The sequence below is a fragment of the Penicillium coprophilum genome (genome assembly GCF_028826855.1).
Source record: "Penicillium coprophilum strain IBT 35676 chromosome Unknown utg000002l_segment0_segment1, whole genome shotgun sequence".
Taxonomy (NCBI): domain Eukaryota; kingdom Fungi; phylum Ascomycota; class Eurotiomycetes; order Eurotiales; family Aspergillaceae; genus Penicillium; species Penicillium coprophilum.
Genome location: NW_026622722.1, coordinates 1,606,817 through 1,618,201, shown reverse-complemented (window position 1 = coordinate 1,618,201; position 11,385 = coordinate 1,606,817). Strand labels below are relative to the sequence as shown.

The 11,385-nt window shown below is 47.5% G+C and overlaps 5 protein-coding genes across 5 annotated transcripts; 3 read left to right on the top strand and 2 right to left on the bottom strand.

Moving 5' to 3' along the window:
- Positions 1 to 554: 554 nt before the first annotated feature.
- Positions 555 to 1,184, top strand: N7500_002657 (putative cell surface protein; the record flags this gene model as incomplete). Its single annotated transcript, XM_056673803.1, has 1 exon — positions 555 to 1,184. One exon carries the CDS (start codon positions 555 to 557, stop codon positions 1,182 to 1,184), a length of 630 nt encoding a protein of 209 aa, XP_056534328.1.
- A 555-nt stretch (positions 1,185 to 1,739) lies between these two features.
- On the bottom strand, positions 1,740 to 3,683 carry N7500_002656 (Zn(II)2Cys6 transcription factor; the record flags this gene model as incomplete). Its single annotated transcript, XM_056673802.1, has 5 exons — positions 1,740 to 2,329; positions 2,383 to 2,672; positions 2,722 to 3,420; positions 3,475 to 3,540; positions 3,592 to 3,683. 5 exons carry the CDS (start codon positions 3,681 to 3,683, stop codon positions 1,740 to 1,742), a joined length of 1,737 nt encoding a protein of 578 aa, XP_056534327.1.
- Positions 3,684 to 4,969: 1,286 nt separating this feature from the next.
- On the top strand, positions 4,970 to 7,175 carry N7500_002655 (uncharacterized protein; the record flags this gene model as incomplete). The annotated part of the gene is made up of 6 exons (XM_056673801.1): positions 4,970 to 5,024; positions 5,080 to 5,885; positions 6,119 to 6,212; positions 6,264 to 6,349; positions 6,820 to 6,894; positions 6,969 to 7,175. 6 exons carry the CDS (start codon positions 4,970 to 4,972, stop codon positions 7,173 to 7,175), a joined length of 1,323 nt encoding a protein of 440 aa, XP_056534326.1.
- Positions 7,176 to 8,386: 1,211 nt separating this feature from the next.
- On the top strand, positions 8,387 to 9,692 carry N7500_002654 (proteasome regulatory particle lid subunit RPN9; the record flags this gene model as incomplete). Its single annotated transcript, XM_056673800.1, has 4 exons — positions 8,387 to 8,651; positions 8,742 to 8,977; positions 9,052 to 9,316; positions 9,370 to 9,692. 4 exons carry the CDS (start codon positions 8,387 to 8,389, stop codon positions 9,690 to 9,692), a joined length of 1,089 nt encoding a protein of 362 aa, XP_056534325.1.
- Positions 9,693 to 10,139: 447 nt separating this feature from the next.
- Positions 10,140 to 11,015, bottom strand: N7500_002653 (LysM peptidoglycan-binding domain-containing protein; the record flags this gene model as incomplete). The annotated part of the gene is made up of 1 exon (XM_056673799.1): positions 10,140 to 11,015. One exon carries the CDS (start codon positions 11,013 to 11,015, stop codon positions 10,140 to 10,142), a length of 876 nt encoding a protein of 291 aa, XP_056534324.1.
- Between the last annotated feature and the right edge of the window lie 370 nt (positions 11,016 to 11,385).

Sequence of the window (11,385 nt, the reverse complement as noted above, 5' to 3'; positions counted from 1 at the left end):
GATCTCTTGCTTTCTGTTAGTGTTTTCTTTTGTACATCGACCCCTTGAGCAAAGTTGGCCCGGCTTCGCGCAGTGGGCCAGCTTCCGATTGGCATCGGTCTCTTTCTCCTTTGAACCCTGTTGGGGCTTGGGTGAGTATCTCCCTGGGCCCACGGGTTCCAAGACAAAGTTGACCTGTCTTCACGCCGTGTGTCACCGGTCCAATGGCGGTCTTCTCTCTTTTGAGCCCAGTTAGGGCCCAGGTGAGTGTCTCCCTGGTCCACGGGCTCCAAGTCGAATTTTCCTTTTTTTTGAGTGAAGATAATGGGGTCTACATTGTATTTCTGTGAAAACGAATTCAAAAACATGAATTTTCTTCTCAAATAAAATACAAGTAAGCTAATGAAGCTAAGAACCCCTGAGGCTCTTCATTTTTTAAGAGCCGAGACCCCGACCCCCGTAAAAGGCTTAAACTGATTCTTCTACTTAATAAATGGCCCCCTTCTTCTACTTTTCTCTTTTGATTATATTTTTCCCATTCATTTAATTGCCCTGTCACTCTTTTAAAATCCAAAATGAAACCAGTCACTCTTTCTTTCCTCCTAGGCCTCACCAGCCTTGCCAGCTTCGCCACGGCCCGCACTGACCTCGAAGGCTGCGTCTCCTCCAAAGTCATAATCGAGACTTGGTACGCCAGCTACCTCTGGTACGTCCCAGACACCGGCGAAATCTGCTCATTCCTCGACTGCGGCGGCGGCCGCGCTCCCCCAAAAACCACCCAACCCGGATGTCCTCAATACAGCGGAACCGAAACCCTGACTCCCGACTACATCGAGGGCTATGGACCCAATGGCAAACAGGCTGCCTCTACAACCACCGTGGCATCGACTGCATCGTCAACTGATATTGTGCTCGCTTCCGCCACGCAGACTTCCGAGTCATCGGACTCGTCTTCCGCATCTTCTTCTTCATCCGCGTCCCGCACTCAGGCTGATGATAGCATGATCACGGCTTCTCCTTCTGGTCTTGCCGCTCTCGCAACTTCTTTGAAGGTTTCCGCCTCCTCCGACGAGGCTAGTGGTTCTAGTTCCACTTCTGCTGCCGCGACCAGCTCGTCCGCTCCCAACGCTGCCGCTACACCTGCCTCTAATGCGGCTGGTGTCGTGGCCGTGATGGCTGCTATGGTCGGGGCTATGGTGCTGTAATTTTTACCTGGTTGTGTGCTTATGCCTTTTGGAAGTTGGATGTACTCGACTTTGGGAGATGGAGGGACTCGGATCTAGATAAATAGTTATAAATGCGACTTGTAGAAGTTGGAAAAAGTCGCTCGCCTTTGTTATGAACCGCATCGCCGATCAACATGACCCGTCTGCTTGGCAAGACCCAGTGCCAAAGCTCTCTCCACATTAATTTAAATTTATAGATATGTATATTTCATGGGTTAGATTGGTCGCTCAATCTAATATTTCTGGTTGTCTTGGGATCAGGCTATCGCTTGAGATGGCATCGGAAACATGGTTTGAAGTATGGGGATTTGAGGTTGAGATGCAACCACAGCGTGTGTTTTTGTGCAGACTAGATAGAAAAGTGCTAAGTGTAGCATCCTAGACCAATTTCTTTACTACTGTCGAGATTTTATAGTTGAAGCTAGAGATAAATCATAAATCATCATTATATCGAAACATGTACAAACAGATCGAGATCGCTAGATCTGCTGGATTTCGGCGATGGACTCCATCCGATCCACTGCAGTGGGCCCATCAACTATATTGCCCAGGAATGGGTGGAATTTCATCAAAGGGAAAGATCAAATCGAGGGGGTAATTCATCATGAACTCGAAGTCCATCGGGGGCACATTGGTTTGCAGGGAGTTTTGTTCTAGTGCTTCTTTTCTCCGCCGATGCATCCTTTTAAGCAATTTCGCACGCAGTTCCATTCTTCCAAATATCTCTGGAAGTTCAGTATCATTAGAAGCTTTTGCAACCTGTTCGAAATAGGGCAGTTCTGCTCGGAGCTTGGAGTCCATACGGTCAATGGTCTGATCGAAGTCCATTATACTTTCCACGTATGCTCGGTCCCATCCGGGGTGGTCGTAGAGCAAGAGCTGGGACAAAGTGATGATTGCCTTTCCAAATTGACACATGATGCTGAAAGGGAAGAAAGGAAAAAGATCTGATGGGAGGGAGAGAGTGCTTTGGAAAGAGGAGGTTGTCGCTTCCAGGCAGCGGAATAGGAGATTCAACCGCATCAAAGGATGATCGCCGTAGTTGGATTCAGAGGGTTCGTTATTGAGGGATATTCGATAAAGATGTAACTCCACTGTGTTGTAATGAAGTTTTAGAAGGGTGGCTGTCGTTTTCGTCAGGTCATTATTGATTGTACGTGGAAATAAGAATACTCACCCGAGTACGGTGACTCGCTCGGCGTTCTAGCTTTCAATTCTTCAAGTTCAGCCTCAAGCCATCGTATGGTCAATCCGAGAGGCGGAGGCACTGATGAGGCTGATAAAGAATGGAGCTCGGTGTTGTATAGTGTTTGATGAATCTTTTCTGTGAGGTTCATCACTCGGACTAGCTGTACGAGATAGGCATCAGAGGGATATTCCGCGACCTGATCTAGTACATTGCAGCATTCGTCCATGTATCTTGTAAAGCGAATGATCGGTCCCAAGTCTTTCACACATGTTGATAGCCTTTAAATGATTAGCTCGAGTCCAGCAAGACTAGGGGTCATATACATACATGGTAGTTAGATAATAACACCCAAGATAGGTTCGTCGTTCTTCCAGTGTGCGCACGGGATTCGGATGCTCCTCGTTCATAGCTTCCTTCAAATGAGTCAAGGTATAGTTCATGTTTTTCTGGTAAGTCAGCCCTTGATTTAGGCCCAAGCTGTATGACTGTGCCACGAGTAAGTGCGCAAAAGTATCAAGCTGGTTAGTGCTTCGAGCAACATGAGGCCCGTCGATTTTGGGCGCATCGGGAGATTGGTCATAAGAACAGTGTTGTGGGAAACGACTGATTGAAATGAACCAAGCCACATTAATGAGAAGTCCCTGAAGTAGATCCAGGCTATTTTCTCCTCTTATGATGATGTGCTCGGCCACATATGCTTGGACTATATTGACAATTTCTCGCTGGCGTCGAGCGTTTTGGCATGCGACCATTGAGATGTTCAGATAGAGGAATGGTTTCTCCCGGCGTAGTTCATCTGCGGTGACACTCGGGGGAATGAAGACAAAGGGAAAGAGAGGAAACAATTTCTTGAAGAACACATCCATCAATAGCTGGCCCTCGGTGTCATCGGGTACAGAGGTGTTTTCTTCCACAGCAGATGATGATCTCATTGAGCCGCTTTCTGCCCGCTCTCTGTGATTTCGTTCCGAAGCTGCCAGCATGGCGACCATGCGGTCTAACTTAGCCTCGAGTGCAGCCACATCTCTAACTAAAATGTCAGAGGGTTCTTTAGGGGGTTTAATAGCGATGTATACTTACGATTTTTTCTCTCGACGATGGGCTCCGGGTAATTGGTTTCCGCATTCTTTTCCTAAGCGACGACAACTAACACACATTAAGATAGGTTGTATGCATAAAATTCAACTATATACTCACCGTTGACAAGGGCCATCGGTTTCTGGTAAACATCGGACTTTCGCCTTGGCACATGTTAAGCACGCCTTGGGGCGGGTTCCGACTCCGTCCATGACATAGTACAAGGCCAGCTGTGAGCTTCAAATCGCGTTACTGAAATAGAGTAGTTAACTGGTGGACGAGTCCGGTCTGTCTGATGGGAATGAATTAAGCGGAACTCTGCGTCAGTCTCCTTGATCGCTTTCCTATTGGTGGAGCGACATCACTGTGGACCCTAGCGTCATGTATGTACAGACACCTTTTTTATATACGCCTTGAATTGTTTCATTCCTTCAGTAATCAGATACAACAATCTGGCATGCTTGTGATTCTCTCACAACATATGAGGTATCTCCAACGGAAACGCAAGTCTGATAGGACTTGTTTGAACGTTATCTCGGAGGGCAATGCTGATGAAGTATTGATATCCAACCACCCATCTTGCGATAGGGAAAAGAACTTAAGAATCTTGGAAAGCCTAAAGGAACGCTCGACAAGACTCCTGAAATTATATTTAGAAACGTCGACTCTAGGGAATACCTATGGCCGAGGGTGGAACATAAATATGCTTAACTGATACATGCCTTCCACCTGCATGCCCCTAGACTTTGTATCTTTTTCTTTACCAGGTTTCTGTGTTGGGCTATTTGGTAGCTATGCCATACAAAGCTTTCGAGTCGAAATGTACTAACAATCTCGGTTATTCCGATCATTTACGTCCCTATCTCGTTCGATCTCTACCAAGATCGAACGTTACGTCGAATCACACTGATGATTCCACTTCCATGATACAGACGCAAAAGAAATCATTTTCAAATTCTCACTTGATTGTTTCATTTCGCCTTTTATTCAGTCGAGCAATTCCATCTCTATGGAAGCCCATAGCAGTGATCTCTGAAGGGTTCTACCTCCTACACCCATGATTGACAGTTCTGCTTGGGCTTTGGTATCTCGGTATTCTTGCAGCCCATAGTGAAGGGTCATTGAAATGGGAGTTGTTCTTCTCGTGCAATAGTTGAACGAAGTGCGATTGCCCCAATACTAAAATTGTTTTGTCACCTAGGACTAAAAAACAAAAGCCCTAAAATACCCATATAAACTTCGAGAATATATATTATAGCTACAGCACTATGTCCCAATTAATCACTAATTGTCATTTGCCCTATCTAAATCCAGACAAGGCTCTAAGCATATCTACATGGAATTATTTCGAATCAAGTCGAATATTATTTGGAGAGAAAGTATGAACAATTCGAACGAATAATGTCGAATGTCGGCTTATCGGCGAAATGGCCGTCCCCGCAATGCGCAACTCCGATATCATTCCAGTCCTCAACTCTTCTTCTTCACATTCCTAACAATGGCTACCTTGTTGAAACAGCCCCTTAAATTGGCTCTTATCCAGCTCGCGTCAGGTTTGAATCCCTCCTCGATCTACCCCATGTTCTCCCAGCTGACCAAATTATCTAGGAGCGGATAAGGCCGCGAACCTCTCTCATGCTCGGGGCAAAGTCCTTGAAGCTGCAAAGGCCGGCGCACGATTGATCGTTCTTCCTGAGTGCTTCAACTCACCCTATGGCACAAATTTCTTCCCAAAATATGCCGAGACCCTCCTCCCCTCTCCTCCTACGATTGAACAATCGCCCTCCTTTCACGCCCTGTCGGCCATCGCAGTAGAGGCAAATGCATACCTTGTCGGCGGAAGTATTCCTGAGCTGGAACCCTCCACTAAGAAATACTACAATACCTCGTTGGTCTTCTCGCCAACAGGCGCCTTGATCGGCACTCACCGCAAGACGCATCTGTTCGACATTGATATCCCGGGCAAGATTCAGTTCAAGGAGAGCGATGTCCTTTCACCTGGCAACCAGTTGACAGTCATTGATCTCCCAGAGTATGGAAAGATCGGTCTGGCCATCTGCTACGACATTCGCTTCCCAGAAGGAGCAATGATTGCCGCCCGCCAGGGCGCTTTCCTTCTCGTCTACCCGGCAGCCTTCAACACCACCACTGGTCCTCTGCACTGGTCGCTCCTTGGTCGTGCCAGAGCTGTTGATAACCAGTCGTATGTGGCGCTCTGCAGCCCGGCGCGTGATCTCAATGCCGCCTACCATGCCTATGGCCACAGCTTGGTCGCTGACCCTAGCGCAAAAATTGTCGCTGAGGCTGAAGAGAAAGAGACCATCATTTATGCTGATTTGGATAATGATTCGATTGCAAATATTCGCAGTGGAATTCCTATCTCCACTCAGCGACGATTTGACCTTTACGCCGATGTGAGTGCAGGCCAGAAGTAATGGGGAAATATAGAAGAGCGTGGAGAGATCTTTGTTAGAAGTTGTATCAAATCTGTCTAGAGATAGTTTAAACGGCTTGAATACATGTATTCACCATGTATGAATCTTTTGATAGTTGAATAAGGTCTATGCTGCCTGAGGCACAAATATCCACCACCAATCGATCATTGGCTAAAAGCTGGCCCCACTCCATCCAATCAGATCCCACACAGTCAAGCGAGACCACACTGAATTTCACTCGAAAATTGACCGCGAACTCTCCTTCTGTCAATCGATCACTTCCGCCCACCGTCGACCACCCCTTCAGTCAGTCTTCTCATTCACCACTCCGAAATCCCCTTCTAACCTTCTCCGCAGAGATGTCCAACGTCAAGACCGGCAACAAGCGCTCGGCTATCGCCGATGTGGTGTCTCGCGAGTACACCATCAACCTGCACAAGCGAGTATGTTGAACACAAACCCTTTCCCAAGTCTACCTGCGACGATTCGAATACGATTCAGTTCTGGAGGCATATATTGGACAGAGAACAAGAATCTTTCCTGAAAATGGAATTTGTTACGGAAAAGAATGTGTGTGGTGTGGGTTGGTGTGTGTGTGCGTAGAGGGTGGAATGGGAAACCAATCCCCTCTTCTGCTACCACCCACCAGCCTCACCATGACCTGTGGAGAAATCTGCAGGTAGGACATGGCATTTTTGTCTTTTGTCTGCTTCGCGATAGAGACAGCCGAGAGGAGATCTTGAAAAAGTCTTCTCTCGCATCCACACATATCCGCACCCGGAACACAAAAGAAGAATTAGTTTTATGAAGTCCACTATGGCCGAAAGACCAGAAACATTCATCGCGCAGAGTTTTCTCTTGCAGATGGCATTCGGGCGGAAGACTGATTGTAACTTCTTTTCCGGAATTATAGTGCCACGGCGTCAGCTTCAAGAAGCGTGCTCCTAAGGCCATCAAGGAGATCCGTGCCTTCGCTACCCAGGCTATGGTAAGTTTGAGCAATGCTCTCCCTCCCCTCCGATCCTTGGAATCTGGGACGCTGACATGCTCAATTTACAATAGGGTACCAAGGACGTCCGCGTCGACCCCCAGCTGAACAAGAAGGTCTGGGAGGCTGGTATCAAGGGTGTTCCCTTCCGTATCCGTGTCCGCATCTCCCGCAAGCGTAACGACGAGGAGAACGCCAAGGAGCGTCTCTACTCCCACGTCCAGGCCGTCAACGTCAAGGACCCCAAGGGCCTCCACACCACCACCGTCGATGACGCTTAAGCGTGTCGCTTTTCGTTAGCATCTATGATTCCATGTTCCTAGCTGGGGTGTGGTCGGGGTTTTACAAAATACAAAATACCTTTTCCCTTTGGGGCAACCTTATATCAGTCTTGTCTTAGTTTGTAATATTTGTTTCACTGTAGTTGGAGTGTCCTTCCGCATCGCTCTAGAAAAGTTATTTCAAGGTCACTTGAGTACACCATGTAGTTCTCCACTTTCATATGTCTGGGATCCCTCGAAGCTTGTCCTCGGCGTCTATACTACATCTCAATGTGTGATTCAAGGGCTTCATGCATTTGATTACCAAGTCTGAAAATCATCATTTCCTTCATGGCATCCATTGGTTTCGCTCAAGGGAAACCGTTTTGTCCATGATCTAAGTTCGTGATATAATTAGGGCTAAGCGTAGGAGTCGTCAGTTCGGTCGATCTGCTTTTTTTTATATAAATCATACTTGTGCATTATCTCCTCTCTCCTTGTTTTATCACAGACGACTGCTCTTTTATGCCTCTCTTTTTGGGTACATAGATGGAAGTAATTTTATGCCCGTTTCCTCAAAGTTGTTTTGACTCGTCGCTGCGCGTAACTGATATTTACTTTCTGATTTGGGGAAACAGTTGTTTCGTCTTATTTCATATCCTCTGTCCTCGTTTAACCAATTGCTTGTTACTTCTAATAGGAGGCCAGTGCAAGCGGCTCTTCGCTCTGCATGCTATCTTGTTTCATTTGAGCTTCTCATTCGTATCAAACCTGCTGGTTGTTCTTTGGTACATGTAGAGTCTGGATTGGATACAATGGCAATGGAGAAGACGGGTCAAACCTCCCATAGGCGTCCGATATATATATTATATGTGTTTTGTAGTATAACCGGAAGAAATCTCCAACAGACAGCATATATGCTAGGACCACACTAGGACCACATCCTCTAATGCTATCTTCTCATGCCTAGCTGTATGATATAAAAATTAAGAATCAATATCCAAGCAGACGACTGAGGTTAAAACAGCAAAGCATCGAAGACCGTGGAAGCTAGGGCGGTGAGTGAGAGCTCTCCGAACTGCCAACGTGAGGACATCATATCAGCTCTCTTGCAGTCCGCATCAACCATCAACACCTCCAATTCCGTCCGAGTTTACCTACCTTTGTCTCTTAGTCTGGAATCTCGTCACCTGTCAGCGACTTTAACTCATACAACACCCAGACCTCCAACCATGGAGTCCAAGATCCCCGACTTCTTGCTCGAGCAGCAAGCACAAGGAAGCCCAGAGACACAACCCTATTTCCTCACCTTCGAAGACTACTGGGAGCGCAAACTATGGCATCAGCTTACAGACTCGTTGGTCGAGTTCTTCCGCATGCCAGAGAGTGCTCCCCATCGCTTAGCCCTCTTTAAGACATTCGTCCTCAGTTTCGCCGACCGGATCAATCAGCTCAAGTTTGTGTCTCTGGGATTGATGGCAGCAACAGAATGCGCAGGTTGGTGGTCCACAGTCTAGCCCGGAAGCTCCAAAATCTACCACAATGAGCATTCGGATGTGTTGATGTAAGCTAATCATCTCCCTCTAGATGATCAAGAACGACTGGCTTTCCTCACATCCCTCGCCAGCAAGACGGATACGGCCGATACACAGGATGCATATGTCTATGCCCTCGCTGACGTGGCTAACGTCAAGCTGTCGTTGAAGGACCTGGAAGGAGCACAGACAGACCTGGCCACCTGCCAGCGGGTGCTAGACACGTTCGACTCGGTCGAGACCGTCGTGCACGCATCATTCTACAAAGTGAACGCGGACTATTACCATGTACGTGGTTTAAATAACCTTGTCTCAGCCTGACTCGCCTACTCAGAATTAAGGCTAACACCCCTCTCCAACAGGCTAAGCAAGAATTCGCCTCCTTCTACAAAAACGCCCTCCTCTATCTCGCCTGCATTAACCTGGATGAACTCACCGAGACCGAACGCGCATCCCGCGCCTACAACCTCAGCGTAGCTGCCCTGGTATCAGAGACGATCTACAACTTCGGAGAGCTCCTCCTGCACCCGATTCTGGATTCGCTGACCCAGACCCCGCACAACTGGCTCCGCGAGCTTCTTTTCGCCTTCAACCGGGGCGACTTGACTGCCTACGACGTGTTGGCCGGTAATATCAGCAAGAACAAGCTGCTGGAGTCACACCGGGTATTCCTGTACCAGAAGATCTCACTCGCGGCACTGACGGAGATGGTCTTCCACCGTCCCCCCACGACCGCTCTCTCTCTTTCCAGGCTATCGCATCCGAGACTAAGGTGCAGCCGGATGAGATCGAGCATCTTGTTATGAAGGCTTTGTCGTTGGGCTTGCTGCGTGGATCTATTGACCAGGTTGCTCAGGTTGCACAGATCCACTGGGTTCAACCCAAGGTTCTGGATATGAAGCAGATTGATGGCATGCGAAACCGTCTCAAGGACTGGGATGCTGGTGTAAACCAGCTTGGTCATTGGATTGAGGGTGCTGGTAAGGATGTTTGGGCTGCATAGATCTCTTATCTCACTTGTGTTCTCAGTTCTATTATAATGAATACAATGGTGTCGTCTTTTATCCCGACTTCGGCATCTTTTCGATTGTAACCCGCAGAATATGTATGTTTCATCTGTCTTCGACATATCTACTTTCCTCATAATCCAAAGCCAAGGCAGAATACGAAGAATATAACATGCATAGAATCAGATAACAAACTAAAACAATTTCATTCGACACAGTATATCCACATACACAGCTCTAGAAGCCATCAATCGAACACTGCAGAGCCTCCCATTGAGGCAGATGATCTTTCTTCGCCCCATTATAACACCCCTGAGAGCGATAATACAAACTCCAATTATCAGAGCAATCACAATTAGCCTTACTGAAGGCCTTGCAAAACCCATTCTTGACATTCCACGACAGCGGTTTTTTGAGTGTTCCCACATCACAACTTTCCCACGTTAGACCATTTTCCGTGAACCATTTACAGGTAACGCCCGTCTCAGTGAACTTGCTATTGATCCCCCGTGGAGAGCCAAGCAGCCCTTTTCATCGAGGAATTTGTGGTTATATCCCTCAAGATGGTAATAGTCGCCCTTGCAGTTCAGATCGCTGTACATCGTGATCTGCCAGGGTGGGTTCCAGGGGTATTGGGATACAGTTGGCTCAGGCGTCCACTTCGTCGTTTTTGTAGTCGATTTTTTAGAAGTCGTCGCTTTTGTGGTAGTTGGTCTGGAAGTCGTCGTAACCTTGAGCGTGTTAGCCTTGGTAGTCTTCGACTGGGCGCTAGATTTGGAGTTGGCGCCCGTGCCGGCGGGTTTCCCGGCTGCGTTTGTTTTGGTAGATGGGGATTTCGGAGCTTCTGTTGCTCCTTTCACGGTGGCCGTAGGACCAGCTGGAGGTGCACGGTAACCTGATTTTTGGCAATATAGTTCAGAGACACCACATTGGCCCCAGAATGCGCACTGTTGGCTATTAGGATTTGTCCTATAGAACGGGGTATGAGGTTTACTTACACATTTAGATGATGGACACGGGTTCAAACCGGCGAGGTCGCTCCATTTGGATGGTCGTACTGTTCCGGGTACTTGTGGGCCGCAGGTGGCTTGAGGAAGGGCCATTGGCATAGGAGGCTTTCCGGCACTGAGACAGATAAAGTCACCCTGGTATAGCTGTCTGCATCCCAGCCATGCCCAGGTGTCTTTATTGAAGCTTTCAATGTCAGCCGCGGTGATACCGTGCTTTTGGGCAATCAGTGCACATGTATCATAACCCTGGATGATATATTTGAAACAAAAGCCGTCTTTGGTTGGTACTGGGGCTGCGGCTGTCGCCATATGGAGTAAGAGAAGCCATAGAGCAAGAAGGTCGATTCGAAAGAGACCCATCCTGTGTTGACCTGGAGGATGCAGGCACTTGTCGAGTAACAAGGCTCATTCTTTATATAGATTAATAGAGATAGTTGTGAACATGAGATTGAGACTGGAGAGAGGCACCGCATGAAAGAAATAGAACACTAGCTACGTGTTAGGGCAAGAAAGGTGTGAATTGGTCAAGCACAATCTAACATTCATGCAGTTTATGAATGTGAGATGTTAGTATTGTTCAAGGGTTAACAAAGAGTTGGGGAAATGTGTCGTATCGGAAATTTAGAATCCGGGATGTTTTTCATTGTTCGCTCGAATCAGTCGTGCATGACCTCTCTGA